Source organism: Apostichopus japonicus, chromosome 6 (genome assembly GCF_037975245.1).
Source record: "Apostichopus japonicus isolate 1M-3 chromosome 6, ASM3797524v1, whole genome shotgun sequence".
NCBI lineage: Eukaryota > Metazoa > Echinodermata > Holothuroidea > Aspidochirotida > Stichopodidae > Apostichopus > Apostichopus japonicus.
In genome coordinates, this window is record NC_092566.1 from 18,323,825 (window position 1) to 18,339,811 (window position 15,987).

The 15,987-nt window shown below is 36.8% G+C and overlaps 1 protein-coding gene across 6 annotated transcripts in view; it reads right to left on the bottom strand.

Moving 5' to 3' along the window:
• Nucleotides 1–15,987, bottom strand: part of LOC139969214 (PH and SEC7 domain-containing protein 3-like) — a 56,843-nt gene that overhangs the window by 17,803 nt on the left and 23,053 nt on the right. For all 6 annotated transcript variants that reach the window (XR_011793672.1, XM_071974106.1, XM_071974109.1 and 3 more), the window contains exons 4-8: nt 12,827–13,835; nt 10,021–10,273; nt 3,106–3,336; nt 1,429–1,510; nt 1,088–1,158 (exon numbers count right to left, since the gene is read on the bottom strand). Coding sequence is in view for 5 of the 6 variants with exons in the window: in XM_071974106.1 (XP_071830207.1) it covers nt 1,088–1,158; nt 1,429–1,510; nt 3,106–3,336; nt 10,021–10,273; nt 12,827–13,835 (1,646 nt within the window). In the remaining variant the exon portion in view is untranslated. The remainder of the gene's footprint in view (nt 1–1,087; nt 1,159–1,428; nt 1,511–3,105; nt 3,337–10,020; nt 10,274–12,826; nt 13,836–15,987) is intronic.

Below are 15,987 nucleotides of genomic sequence, written 5' to 3' on the forward strand. Positions count from 1 at the left end.
GAAACTGAGACAAATGTGAAGGAGGGATTGATAGACCAAGAGACAGAGGTGTTGTCAGATGGAGGACACATCAGTAAAGATGACCTCACCATTTGGAACAGGTTGACCTTTTTAACATTTGAAACAATAGGAAGTGCCAAAGGCATCTTAGCTAGATGACACAGTGGGATCTCAGATACAAAGTTCAAGCTGAAAACGATATCATAGCAGACACAAAAATTTTGGAACCAGATCGCTATCCACATTTTTATAACGTTATTATTTTTGCCTTCTTTACAAATTTGGGAAAACAAGGAAAAGGAATTTAAGCTAGCACACAGTCAGAAGTCACAAACTTTCTCATTGTTAAATAACCGTGAAGCTAATTTAACATTGCACCAGGAAACATGTTTCTTTCTCTCCAATAGGATATTCCAATTCAATGAAGTAATCAAATCTGTAGCTACTATTCCAGGAAGGAGTTGGTTTCCATTTGGTTTGTCAACATTCCTTAAAGTTACATAGGGTGTGTTGATTATACAAACAACAACAGACTTGTATATCTTTATGTATATATACAAGTTTAGTACAGTAACAGTGCTCAGCCACTGGTGACAGTACATATTCAGTGTTTAATGGTATTATTTTCATCAAATATGTTTACTAACCACAAGGAATGTTTTTCTTCTGCTAGATTAGGAATCCCTTTGAGCTATTGCAAGGTAACTGTTGTGAAATACAAATACTTGTAATCATGGCAAAAAGTGTGGAAGAAAAAACATGGGAAATTCCTTCACTGAAAGGTCATCAGCATGATCGCAGCTCAAAATTCTCCAGTTCATCATTCCTAGATGTTCTGACCCCACTCCACCTCACCCCCTCCCTTCCCCTCACCCCCTCCCTTCATCCTCCTTCCCCAAAGAAAGACATATTCCCAAATTATAGGAAATGGAGGAAATTGGAAGTAATGATTTCCAAGTCATTCGTCATCCGTAAAATGACTTCTTGAAGTTGGACAGTAACTGTAGCTAACACTTGTTTCTAAGTTTCTAGCATATGCGGGGACAAAAATCACAGTAGTACAGGTCTTCTATACAAATATACACACCTTATGGAGAAAAAGAATCAGACCCTTCACTGTCCCATAGAATAATTTCCACTTCCTCTTGCTACGAGATGCTGAAATTAAAACAAAGATTTTTTTTCAATAATAACACTAACATTCTAAAAGGATGAGTCATAACATCTCCTCATGGTTCCATACGTGACCACACATATACACACGCAGACACATATACACATACACCGACTTGATAATAAGCACACATCAAACAGACATTTGAATAGCCAACAGTTATTCTAACTCTGAATTATTCTGCAGTCTTTTTTTGTGTCTACTTTTATGAAATGTTCTGCTTCCGTTTGAAATGGAAACCTAGAAGTTCTTACGTTTCTTCCCGTCTGCCTCTCGGATACATTTTCTCATGACGTACCCCTTCATGTATACTGGAGCATTAGGGTCCGTTTCCATCTGTTTGAGATACAATGTAAGGAATCTTATCAAAAGATCACATCAAAATATCACCTTACCATATTTTTAGCTTTCTTACTTACTTGTTCTAGGCAAAGCTCTTATTGAAGTCACATGTGACAGGTTAGGGTTCATTGCCTACTGAATCACCAGTTCCTTTTATTTTAATTCTTGTTTGAATTTTGAATTTCTTCATTCAAGTTAAAGCCTGTGTAGAAACATTACTATTCACATTATTGAAGTATTGCAGGCATGACTGGTTGATAGTTTCCATAAGACTAATATCTGGTAGATGCCTTAGCCATTATCGTAATTCAACAAACTTTGTGCAACAAATATTGATAGTGTTTAACAAAAGAAATGCTATTTTTAACACTCAAAGGAGAATTTTAGAGGTAGTTTTTGCAGTACCTGGACATGTTTCAATCTAGTTTCAATTATAAATGCCCAATCCATTTCTGTCATCATTTCGTGTTTCAGGCTGTGACGAGTTTACCGTTCATAGGAGCAGATAAAAGTTCATTATGTACTGGTAAACCTATACAGGCCAAGAATTCTGCAATTTTAGTCATGTGAGAAGTTGTTAAAAAAATATAAAATCAAGTTCCCGATGTGCTGAATTACAACTCTGGCATCAGTTACTGTACATACAGGTTGAAACTGAGCAGCTAAATAGGGTATATTTAAGGTATTTAAGGAAATTTGATGGACGATTGTTACCCAGTATAACATGCGTTTATGTTATTAAATTTCTATTGGCATAGAAATGCAAGTGTCTTTGTTTTTTCTTACTGCCAAACGGTGAAATAATGTGGCATTTAGCCAGTAAATAGCCTGAATTTGGAGACCTGCTATGTAATCTCTACATTTCATTATTTTTGAAGGAACAGGTCAAACCTGTTCACCTAATTTAAGGGAGCCAACTTTGGTTCCATTTGCTACTTGTACAACCCAGTTCACCTTCCCAGATCAAATTCCTTTTCATTTTGGGTTGCAATCTCTAAACTACAATTTAACAACTAGATGATAAGAGACATCTGGATGGCCACTTCCAACATTGGATCCATTGACTACACCAATTATAAAGCAAAATGAGATGGAGAAATGTGGGTAAATCAGAGCCATATGTAAAACAATGTGATAATGAAAACCACAACATACAACCCGGCATATAACACATACAACCCCACATGTAACACAAACAACCCCACATATAACACATACAACCCCGCATGTAACACAAACAACCCCGCATATAACACATACAACCCCACAACCCAGCATATTACACATACCCCACAACCCTGTTATATAACAAATACAACCCTGTATATATCACATACAACCCTGTATATAACACATACAACCCTGCATATAACAAATACAGCCCAGCAGCCCCGCATGTAACACGTACTACTCCACAACCATGCAAATATACATGTAAGACCCTGCATATAACACATACAACCCTGCATATACAATCCCGCATGTAACACTTACAACCCAGCATGTCACACATACAACCCCACAACCCTGCATATACATCCCCGATTACAATCAGGAAAATTAAGATATCATGCAGGAAATCATCTTGCCTGAAGAAGTGGTGCCCCAGATAATTTTAAAGTCCCATTTCTGGCCTTGGACTTGGCCCCTGGTAAGGTTTCTGAGGATTTGTCTTCCTTATCTAATGCCCACTTCAAGGGTTCTGCCTTGATTGCCTGATAGAATGCCTTCAGCATGTCTTTAGAGAAACTGCCTCCATCGTTTAATCCCTCCAAGTTGGTGATAAAGCCATTTAAAGACATCTTCTTGCCAATGTTATTCTGAAAGTAAGAAGAGTGATATCAGATGAAGTTAGAGATTTTTTTAAACCTTCATTCTTAAAATCACTGACAGCACTAAAGGATATTCAAAGTAATGAAAAGATGAAATTTTATCCAACTATGATCTTTACAATATCATACAATAATGATGCAGATATTACAGAAATATGTTGCAGATGACAGAAAATAATTCAACATGGACAACAAATGCATTACTCCTCCATATTGTTGCTGAGTTCAAGTATTTTTCAAAATGAGGTTTGAGCCTGTCAGTAAAAATTCCCACACATTCAAGAGCTGTCTAACAGATTATTCCAATCTTCTTCCTATTATCATACAAGAGTATTCTATGGGAATACTTCCATATTCATTTTGCCAACAATGAGACCATCCGTTGGCAAATACCCCCATTTTTTACAGCAATTTATTTTTGCATTTTGAAGGTCCCACAAAATAACATTAAGCACTACACAATCATGCAAGTAACTGAAAAATACAATGTGCCAACTTCACAGCTGGGAGACCTACAGGTCATATAACCCAGAGAACAATAAATATTGTACTTTTCATTGTCAGAGGTCAGTTGAACAATCCTACGCATACAGTGGCATTTAATGAGCTGCACCTGTTCAGTCCTATTATAGTTTAATATCTCCGTGCAACAACAGCTAGAACTCTGTCAACATATAAACTGTATGGTAAACTCAAAGCATTTTACACTGTCAACATATAAACTGTATGGTAAACTCAAAGCATTTTACACTGTCAACATATAAACTGTATGGTAAATTCAAAGCATTTTACACTGTCAACATATAAACTGCATGGTAAATTCAAAGCATTTTACACTGTCAACGGATAAACTTTATGGTAAACTCAAAGCATTTTACACTGTCAACATATAAACTGTACGGTAAATTCAAAGCATGTTGTTACATACAAAATGAAAAAATTTCAACTTTGCCCTGAGTTTTCCTATTTTCCCTGATTCAAATACCATCAGGTGCAAAAGAGATGATAAAACAGGATTACATAACGGTATCACCTAACAATAACGCAACATAAAAACTAACATTCATGTTTCATTTCACGCATCTGTTCAACCCTTTGTAAAAGATTAACCTAACAGACTTAGTAATCAAATAGATCCTATATCATGTCAATTATATGAAATGTTTGTCTGGTTGATATTTAATACAATGAACAACTCCTGAAGCAGGAAACAGCTTGTCAAAAAATGTAACATTAGAAAACTTTGTTTACATATTTGTGAAAGATGTTATCAATTGTGATTCATCTTACAGATAAGAACATTCATGTCATACTTTCTATGAAATTTCAAATCAATATTTGTCTGGATGTATGTCATTTCATTTTACCCTCCTTGCAGTGAAGACGTTACATTTGATCTGAAGAACTTGTTTGGTGTACTAGACTGGGTAGCCTAGCCGTTTCTGTAAAACTTTCTGATGTCCAAACAGTCAATGTAGGTTCTTGTAGACTGTTAAAATCTATTGTGAACAGTCCATGTACTTGTAGTTATCATTATGAGAAATGTTTACAAAAATTTACAAAAAAAGAAGTTTTACAATCAAAGTGGCTGAACTACTTAGTCTAAGACAGAGACAATAACTGTAGATTTACTACTCAGAAGCAACACAAAGAAGGCCGAATATTTCTTTGGTAACCAAAATGGATAAGTTTGATCTAGCTTTGTCAGAAAGGTAACTTTCTGAGGAAATTAACTAATCTGTACATAAGCATTTATGAAACAGACAACTAACCAGGAAATATTACTTAATGATAAAGCAAACCATATTTTTCTGTCTTGTTCACATTTCTGTATGATCATAGTCAACCTTCTCTAATGTACAGTAGTTCTTATAACCTCAAAACCCTAATAAGTCAAATGCCCAGTCCATATCGCCAGCATATATTATCTTCGTTATCAATCATTATGCTAACCTACAACAGTATATGTTGGTCTTGCCTACCACTTACAGCTCTCCACTCAAGATATCTAATTTCATAAACTAGCCGAAAACAGGACTGTTCAACCATCAATCTAATACTGCAAAGATATTTTTTCTTTCTGCCACAGGGGATAAAATGAGGTCACTTTCAACGAAATGACTGGATACATGTTCTACCAGGTTCTCTGAATGGGTTTAGAAGATTGATTCCAAAGCTGATATGGAATTTTTGCTTCTAAAGGAAACACGATCGCGAGAGTACGACATCAACTCGACATTGGGACAAGAGTGCGTGGTTACAGATCAAAGGCAAACTTGATTGCCGCTGCGTTATGGACAATATTAAACAGTCAGGTTAGCGTTGCAGTCAAGAGTAACTAGTATAACTGGTATCGCTGAAGTTATTAAGTGGAGGGTGAACAACACAAACTAAAGTCAATCTGCAATAAAAATTCACTAATGGAAAAGTTTACCTTTTGACAATCACAATTTAATTTATTCAAACAGTTTTTTCCTTTTGTTTTTTCATCTGACCAATAATGAAGCAGATATTACTCAAGGGCAAGATTATACTATGAAATATACTGACAGTGGTTCTATCTAAAATGGCTCGAAAAATGTTCAAACTGTACAAAAGTATAATACAATAATAATTATGCATATATCACAAAGAAATTATGAATCTCCATTGTAGCAGTGACAGCCACTTCACATTATTTCTGCTTCTGTCCCTGAAAACACTTTACTGCAAGAACTGATATTAATATATTTGTTTCATAACTATCGCTAGCAGAGATCAATGTTAATTCCTACATCTCAAAGTGAGATTCTTTAAAAAAAATCTTCACCAATTGAAGAAAGGTCAAATTAATATCAGTTTCTTTTCCATTTTCCTCTTCTAAGATGACACAATAAGAACAGAATGGATACAGACAATGCCATAAATCTTGACCCTGTATCAGTCCCACCTATTTCAGCCTTGGTACGGTAGGTATTACATTACTTCTATTTAAGCAGACCTGTGCGAACACCAACAGCAAGATCTTTAAATGCTCATCAGACACCGTAAAGTATAGCACTCAAATGGAGAAATACTGTAAGTAGCCATTACCACCACTATTGTCTCATTACATATTCACTGTAAGGAAACCAATAATCATAATACACTAATATGTATGTTTTAAGAGGATCCTTATATTCCGAGTACCTGACACTTCATTTCCTTCTTCCTCGTTCCCATATCCTTCATAAAGGAAGCAACAAACACTGTTGTTTCAAGCTTCTATTGTTGTAACGGTCTTTCTTCTTGGCTTGCCAATAATATTGTAATCCACACTGTTCTATAAATATTGGAATGTAATTTGTGCCTTCAAAGGTGAAATAGCTTAATTTGCTGAAAGGAATTAAAAGGGATAATAAGCTGGGCTCCCCCTCTGCCCACCCATCCTTTATAAAGTGCCTATTCTGTGGAATAAGCAATACTGTACTTCCCTAACGTCATGTGATTCCTATCCAGGGAGAAATATGAATATGCAAATATATACATGTGCATAGTACACGGTTCATGAATAATACTGACTACCTGTATTAATAGTCATTGCTATAGCAAGTTATACTCCATGGACTTATTGTATCTGAATGATATTGAATTCAACTGATGTCATCCATTAGAGTTCATTTGCAAACAGAAATTCAAAGTATGTATAAGTGAATAAAATTAATAAATTTGTGTTGTGCATTTTTTACTTGCTCTGTGATATAAATTATTTTAAAATGTCGGACTTCGTTCATATCCTTTAGCTATCAAAAAGAAAAGATTACTTGAAAATATTGAGCCAAAATCGAAAACCTTATGAAGTTTTATTTCCTCAACCTCTTGAATTGTTACTTTACTCACTTTGAACAGTCACATGTTATGTTATTATTTTAAACCAATTGCTGTTTTATACTAACAGTAGTGCAGTGTATCCAATACGTTACACTAATTCAGACCAGCAATGAACACAACACTATATTCTTCATTTCCTCACTACTCAATTAGCAATTATTTCTGTTCATAAAAAAAGTTATGCTTCAACATATTTTGAGTCTTTCAAAGTAGAAGATTAATTCAATCCCCCCTCCGCCCCCCCCCCCCCCTCCCCGTTCTCTCATTGAACTTCACTTCCTCATACTGTAGACAACAGTCACTCATGCACAATTCCACTGAAGGACATAACTGCAAACTTTTATTAATATTTAATACACAAAAGTGTGACAATAACAAAGTGTTGAGTATAGCAATTGTTTCTATGAGTGGCTGTCATTTCATTCTCCAGTACATTTCAAAACTAGATGTAAATGTTTGTAGGCATACAGGTGAGGAGGGAGATACTGTAAGCATACAAACAGACAAACATACATTCAAACACCCATTTATTCAAAACCCACCTGTAATTATTTCTTTTTGACAATTACAATCTTTCTGCAGCCTGTAAAATCACCTCTTACATTTCTACCATTAGTTAAAGATGAAATAGGAATCACCAAATCATAAACTGTTCCAGTCATTAATGAATGTTTGAAAAACCACCCTACATTCAATTCACCAAAGACCAAATCCTGACCAGCTTTCTGTCAGTATAGAAGGGAAAGCAGTCTCTTCTGGACACAAACATACATGTAAACATTGCTCACAGTACATCACAGTTGTTAAATGTCTTGTACTTACCACAATGTGGGAAATCTACATACCAAGTATGAACTTCAATAAAGGTGTCATGTTTTGAGTTTTCATGTTTACAAGATTGGGCATCACATGCATACACACACACACCATTACCATGGCAAACATTCAATTTGCCTTCAGCAAGGGAATCAAAGTTCAAATCACTGTACAATAAATTCATTCATGTCATTTGCAGACTTTAACCATATCCAATGAACCAGAGAATGTCACAACAGTTCATTCTCTAAACACTGTAAGCAATAGCAGAGACTTAGTAACGAGTACTCAGCACTTAACATAACTTCCTTGTAGCAATAGTCTTCATCCTTGGTTGTTACTACCATGTTTGTAGAAGGTCAGCACATCAAGGGAGTGAGATCACCTTTACAGCATGTTCCTAAGTATGACTACTGTACCTACATACACTGTAGTCTATTCAAAGAAGCCTAAATCAACAGTCAAGTCTATTATTTCCTTAATACTTCCTGCAATTCATACATATGATTTAAAATCAGTGCAAAGCTTTAAATTGTTTCACAGGTGATCTTTCAACATGTCAGATGTCTACATATGGTCGATGTAGTTGATATGTGGTGTTCTGGTAAAACTGCATTGACTTTTACACAAACCCTTGCTGTCAAATGCAACAGATAAGGCAAAAATAAGGTGATTTCTGCTACTTTAGTCCACCAAAATGGCACCAGGAGGACTACATTAATAAACACAAATTAAACTTAATATTAGGGATATGCTATCAGTTATTTACAAAATCAAACATCTATACAGCTTCATGACCTTTGACCCCACATTTCTGTGGATTTGATTGGATATTGTTTGCTTCCTTTTCTACTACATCCTATAAACTTCACCTAAGTTTCCTATCTGGTTCCAGAAGTGACCCAGAAATTGGGTCAACATGGTGAAGTGCTAACATGTGACCAATTTTTTGGGCAGCTATGAGGCTAGAATTGCATATGTAGTGATGAGGCAGGTTAGTGAGTAGTGATGTCAATTCTCTTATTATTAAAACCTTCCTCTCTCTTGTGGATATTTTCATCCTGTTTTTCATCTTCTTCTTTTTTCATCCTTTCTATTTCATTCATATCACATTAATCACACATTATAGCAGGAAGCTATCACCCAAAACCAGCTTATAATTTGATCATCCATATTCCGGAACTTCTCTTCTCTTTCTTGCCTCATCAGAGCATCGTTCCTGGCCAGGCATCCCAGAGTAATACCATCTGACGTACACTCTGACAAAATAGGCATGAGTAACCTGGTTACTAGAATCCTCTGGAGAAGCCATTGATGCAGATACTGCAGTTTGATCACCTTCCACTGAGATGGATACGATGATAACACTGGACTGACACCGACAATATAAGTCACAACTTGACATGTTCTCATGTATCTGACATGCAGTGTCCCTAACATATTCCCAAAGTCTCTGCACTGGGATAATATGTCCACCTCAAGTGCTATCATGTTAGAGTCATGTGGCAGCTACTCAGGGCTCATCTCAAAATAAACTTCAAACTTTTTACTTTGCAACAGTCTATAGATAATGCAGATGGAGTCGTATCTTGTCAGATACTTAGTTTAAGTCTAAAAGTCATTATCTTCAAATGATTTGTACAAAGTTTGGAGAATTACTGGAAATTATTGAATATCACACTTAAAAGTTGTCCACTGTCCACAACGACTAGTTAATGTTAAGATACTATGACAAAGTGTGAGTTGAAAAGATTATATGTGTGAGATGTGTTGATAAATAATAATGACAGTTTATTGTAGAGCAAATTTGTTCTTTAGTGAAAACAGGCTCTTTTCATTTACATATTGTAGTTATACCCATGACATTATTTATGAACTTTGTCATCACCAATGGTATTAACTAGATAACTTCAGGGACATAGTTCGCGGTCCAGACAAAAGACATCTCACGGGAAAATCCGGGTAGGATAAAGTTGTATAAGGTTGATGTGTCAATCTATACCATACCTTTCCATGGAGGTCTGTGTTGAGTAACATTATAGCACACGTCAGAGTATTAACTGCATCGTCCGATTGGTACAACCCACCATTGCATTCATGATACCGTTTGGCAAATTGTCTGAGGACTCGCTCTCTCTCCTGCGATTCTCCAGTGAGGGCGACATTCAATAGAAACTTTCGCAAAGACTGGTCCAGCCGCTCCCCAGTAAATGTATAATGGGCAAAATACTCCTCAGCTACCAGCTGGTTAAAGTCATTCCTACAAAGGACAAATAAATACAAGCATCTAGACAACAAGAATTGAAAGAATCTAAATTATGAGCAGGCTTGTGATGAGTCTGTACTCATACTCAAGTAATGTACTTGTAGATATTAATGTACTCGTACTCAAGTAATGTACTTGTAGATATTAATGTACTCGTACTCAAGTAATGTACTTGTAGATATTAATGTACTCGTACTCAACTAATGTACTTGCATATATTACTGTACTCGTACTCAAGCAATGTACTTGTATATATTATACGCATGCTGTTGTACTCATACTGTTGTACTGATGCTGTTGTACTGATGCTGTTGTACTGATGCTGTTGTACTCATACTATTGTAATCATGCTGTTTTACTCATACTGTACTATTGTACTCATGCTGTTGTACTTACACTGTTGTACGTATAATCATACTGTTGTACTTTCTCTTACTGTTGTACTTGTACTCATGCTGCTGTTCTCATACTCATGTTGCTGTACTGTACTCATACTGTTGTACTCACTCATACTGTTGTACTTGTACAACTGCTATTGTACTCATACTGTTGTACTGTACTCATGCTGTTGTTCTCATACTCATGCTGTTGTACTGTACTAATGCTGTTGTATTGTTATAATGCTGTTGTTCTCATACTACAAGTCTGATAAGGAGGGCGAATAATGAGACATGTTTAATGTGAGCAGCCAGATACTGCCACAAGTTATCAATGAGTTACAAGTACAATAGCACATTCATGTTACTCTACTGTACTACATGATGAAATGGTTCTACATGGATACTGTATGGGTGAAACTAGTCAAAAGATTTAGAGGTCTTTCATGGTCAAAATTAGCTGTACACGATTGTAAAGCACATGGTTATCAAATCATACTACCAATACAAATAACATAATACATGTCTAAGCTACAATATATTGCAAATATTTTTTTACTTCATTTCTTCCTCTTACTGTACAACTTCCTTTCCGTTCATCCCCAGGAATTTTCCATTCATTATAATTTAATAGCCCCTCCCGTCTGATACACTATCTGATACCCTTGCTCTATACAGTATGCATCTCTGACATCATGTATATTCTTCAAAATTCACCATCATTGCATTTCAACAACTTTGCACACGAGTCTGACATCAACATTGTGCAGTAAATTTCATTTGTGACAGGTCAATAGTCAAAACTAGGCATATGCTTCAAAACTAATGTTTTTCTATAACTATAACAAATATAACAATATGAAACACCCAGTCCACTTTGGAGATGTTCAAGTTTTAACACACACAACGGGCACATATCTCAACAATACTTCATAACAATTACATCCCACCATTACTACTTACATATCTGAAAAGAGCATCCACGCTAACATTATTGCAGATTTTTTGTACCGACTATACTTGGATATATCCGTTAGTCACCAAATAGACTGTTTGTCTTGCCCAACAAACCCCTAAAAATATCCAAAAACCATCCACCACCACAGTTGACAGTTTTATCGTTGAAACAACTACAAAAGTGCACGACTTTAGAAGACTTTGTCCAACGACTATGAATGCAAAAATCTATATGAAATACAACTAACCGCTGGACGATACTGTGCCAATAAAAGTGTTTTCACTACTCAAAGACTGCCTGTTAATATTCCATGAAGACTATCAAAATACAGGGACCCCATACCTAGAAAATCCAAATTCCCTACGTCCTTTCTAAATTTGCTACCTGGAAATGAAATATGTCATCAAGGCTTTAGCCAATTTAAGGTTTTAACTTCCCCCTGCCAGGACGCAGCTTTCAACGGCACGTTAACGACTTACGGACAACAATCTGTCTAAACAAGTTACCAATTTATCCATAATTGATTCAAATTAAAGGCATACTTGAGGCATTCACTGCATAAAGCATTCTAAATACCTGACAAATGCAGTTTGGTTCAGCTCAAAGAAACGTGAAGGTATGTCAAATTGTCCTTCCCTCGTTAAGAGAGAAGAAAGTAAATAGCCACAAAGAGGTTAATTAACATGACAACAAAATAGGGGATCATATTGGCAAGGTTAACACAGTAAAGGCCAAAAAAAATATCAGAACCTGAGGAACTTCAAACCCAGAAAGTAAAGAATCACAAAAAGATATGATAGTTAATATGAGAACATGATTCATGACAAGTCTCTTTGTGTTAAAGAGTGACATGTCGTTCTGCTCTAAACAGCCACCAGCTGCAAAGTCATGCTCCAATTACTGATGTTTATTAAATTGTTTGACTTCATTCAGAAAAAATAGGCCTCTGCCAAAAACATCTCCAACTTTTCAGCAAGGCAACGAATGGATTGAATAAAGGTACTTTAGACTGTCATGAAACAGCTAGCTAACGAACACCAAATATGTCCCAACCCTACCGACATTCACAGAGAGAGCAAGACATAATTATAAAATAATGAAGAATCGTCACCGACCATCTTAGGGTCAGTTCAAAGACAGCCGATAAGGGCCACTCTAGTTGACCGTGTGAGCCAAACTGACCATAGAGCTCTATTAGTGGCAGATACTTACAGTTTGCTGAGATGCATTGCAATGTCAGATTTCTTGAACCCATCCAGCATATATAAACGATTGGCAAGTCTTTTGGCAGAGGGGTAGTCTAGAGTTTTACTGGTTTCGGGACTAGTCGAATCTGAGCTTTCATCCGGGTCAGCCTCCACAGAGTTCCTTTTATCTAAAGGGCTTTGGACCAAACCTGTGGCCATCTCCTCCTCGTCCACTTGAAGTGTTTTTAACTTGGCAGAAACCTCTGGCGCATCCAAGTTGAAAGCAGGCCTGGCAACCTTGCTGCTGCCAGATGGGTTTCTACTGCCTCGAGTGGGAGATGGAGGAGGTGTAGAGGGCAAATTTTTGTCCCTTGGTTTTTCAGAATTGCACTCAGGTTGGCTTTGTGATGACAGGCACTGCCCGTCAACCTCTTGCCTAGAATTGTCTGTTCTCAGACTCCCATTTCTTAATTCTTGCCGTTGACGGACGGTTCTCGAAAGATCGCCGTCAACGGGGGAAGCCTCGGCATCGTAGAAAACTTCGTCTTCACTTTCGGCCGGTTTTCTGCTTTGAGTAAGTTCAGTGTGCACGACCGCAGTGGTCGTGAATACACTGCCTTCTTCCACTGTCATATCCTGAGTTCTATCATTAACTAACTTTTTAGACGAATCCATGTAGAGTTTTGATCTGTTTCCCTCCTCTCGTCTTGAGGAGGATGAGGTGATGGAGTCCGCTGTTCCGTTTGTAGATACACTGGTAGAATATCCTGAATCATGGGGGCTAGATGGGCCAGTCATATCTGTCACCCCATCCACATTAATCTCGGTCTCTAAATTAGTTATTTCTTTGGAATCTTTGCTTTGAAGTTTGTCTGTCACTTCTGTGATGCACATGACATCATCATGATTTTCTCCACCCGTATAATCTTCTCGGACAATCTTCCGCTTTTTCTTAATCCAGGAACCTTTCGGAAAGCCAGGCGGTTGGTCAAGGTTCTCAAGAAATTCAAACAGTCTTTGCCTCACATCATCGTCTGTGGGAGAGAGTAAAGAGAGAAGTTCATGCAGCGGTCAGAGTATGCTATCTTTCAAAGACTTGTTCTTTTGGTTAATTAATATATATGTAAATGGGTTGATTATATATGCATTCACGTAGGCAAGGTCGACCATAACACCTGACATTGAGGTACACATACTCACAAAGACATAATATACACACCTTGAGTGTCTCCATCTGTAGCTACAGGTAGATACAACACTATGCAGTCACTGTACATACAGTACCTGTACCCACAGTTACAGTAGGCATGGTCACTGTAATTAAGAGTACTATTACTAGAGCACTACAGTATATTAACTAGTGCTATTACTAAGAGTAAGTTATATATTAAGTACTACTAAGAGTACTAATTAAGAGTACAACTAGTACTGTACATCACTATAGATGTCTACATAGATGCTTAATTTGAACACGTACAGTAAGTTGCATTCAAAAGATACAAACATATCAACGCTAATTACAAAAGAACAGGACCTGAACTCATACTGTATGTACCGTACACTGTGAGCTCATGGAACCCCGCTGTTAAAATTGCAAATGAATACCTAATAATGTCACATGGCTCCCATCTCCATCTTTTCAAGTTAGTTCATCAAAATTTCATCAAAAATTTTAAGCTATCAGAAGCTCAATGGAAAGTTTAGAGTAAAGTCTCAAGACGATATATCTGATCTATTGGGTTGTTATTTAACCTACTTGTGATTCCGGCAAACTTAATTTGATTGAAGCCACAGTCAGAGGACCGTATATAGTTTTGAAGGGGACAGTATTGCTCTAAGAACATGTGATTTCAGACAAAGTAAAGTGTAAGAACGTCAGTAAATTTGGGTAAGACTAGGGTACAGTATTAGAGATTAAAAATCTGCTCCATGAAAAAAGGGTGCACTGGCCATGTACTGTATGGATCTGTGGGGAATTTGAAAGTATTGCAATATCAGTTTATCTCTGACAAAATTAAACACCAAGAGAAGAATCATAATAAAGCACTCACAAGAAAATAGGGATAACCATTTCAATACTGTACATCACCAAAGCACCAACAGACTGACAGTATCTCATTACACCACCCACTGACTCTCTCTCTAATTCCTCTAACCATTCTTAGTCTTCCAATCACACTCCATTACTTATCCCTTTCCCTCTCTTATCCCTTTCCCTCTCTTATCCCTTTCCCTCTCTTATCCCTTTCTGTCCATTATCTCCTCTCTGTCCATCATGCCCTCTCTCTCCCTTATCCCTCTCAATCCTTAATCCCCTCTCCTTCCTTACCCCTATCTGTCCTTTATCCCCCCTCCTTTCCTTACCCCTATCTGTCTTTTATCCCCTCCTTATCCCTATCTGTCCTTTATCCCCTCTCCCTCCATTACCCTTCTCTCTGTACCACTCCCTCCCTACCCCTCTCTCCTGTAGCATATAAGCTCCTCACTTAAGAGGAGACATAACTGAAAACTGCTTCAGCCAGGGATATTAATAATTGACAACGAAATATGTAAGTCCGCCAGCCGACAGGGGATATAGAAAGCTCAGATCATGTGGAATGGGGAATTTAACCCAATGTTTGCTGTGACAACAAGCACTGAGTTTCCTCCCAAGGTGTTTGCATATGTACTGTACATAGCACTATTATTGCCTTCAAAAGTAGTTATTCCTCTCCTCTTCATCGGAAATGTGTCCAGAAATACACAATTATTGTGGCATGAAGCAAAGCTGGAAAACTAAATAAATTGAAAACAAATTAGACAGGGATTTAATTAACAAACGGATATTTCCAACCATTGTCAATATGTCTTAGAGTAATTAGATTTGGCATTGAAAAGTGCAGAATTCCATCAAATACTGAAGCAAACCTTGTTGCCTGTTTTTTTCACAGTTACTATGTCCAGACATCAGCATATGACAAAATTACTATACTCTATCATACACAAGGTTGTAAAGTTGAGAACAGTTAATAAGTATAAGGTTAATGATAGTTTGACAATTTGGCACAGTTAATGAGAACACGTCATTAGGTAAACAAAATTTCAATTACAGTAGTTATAATAAACGGTCAGTCTACTTTATCCAAGCTCACACACTGCTAAAGCCACATGTGTGTACAGTAGTTCAAGATCAAATTTCTTTCTCAT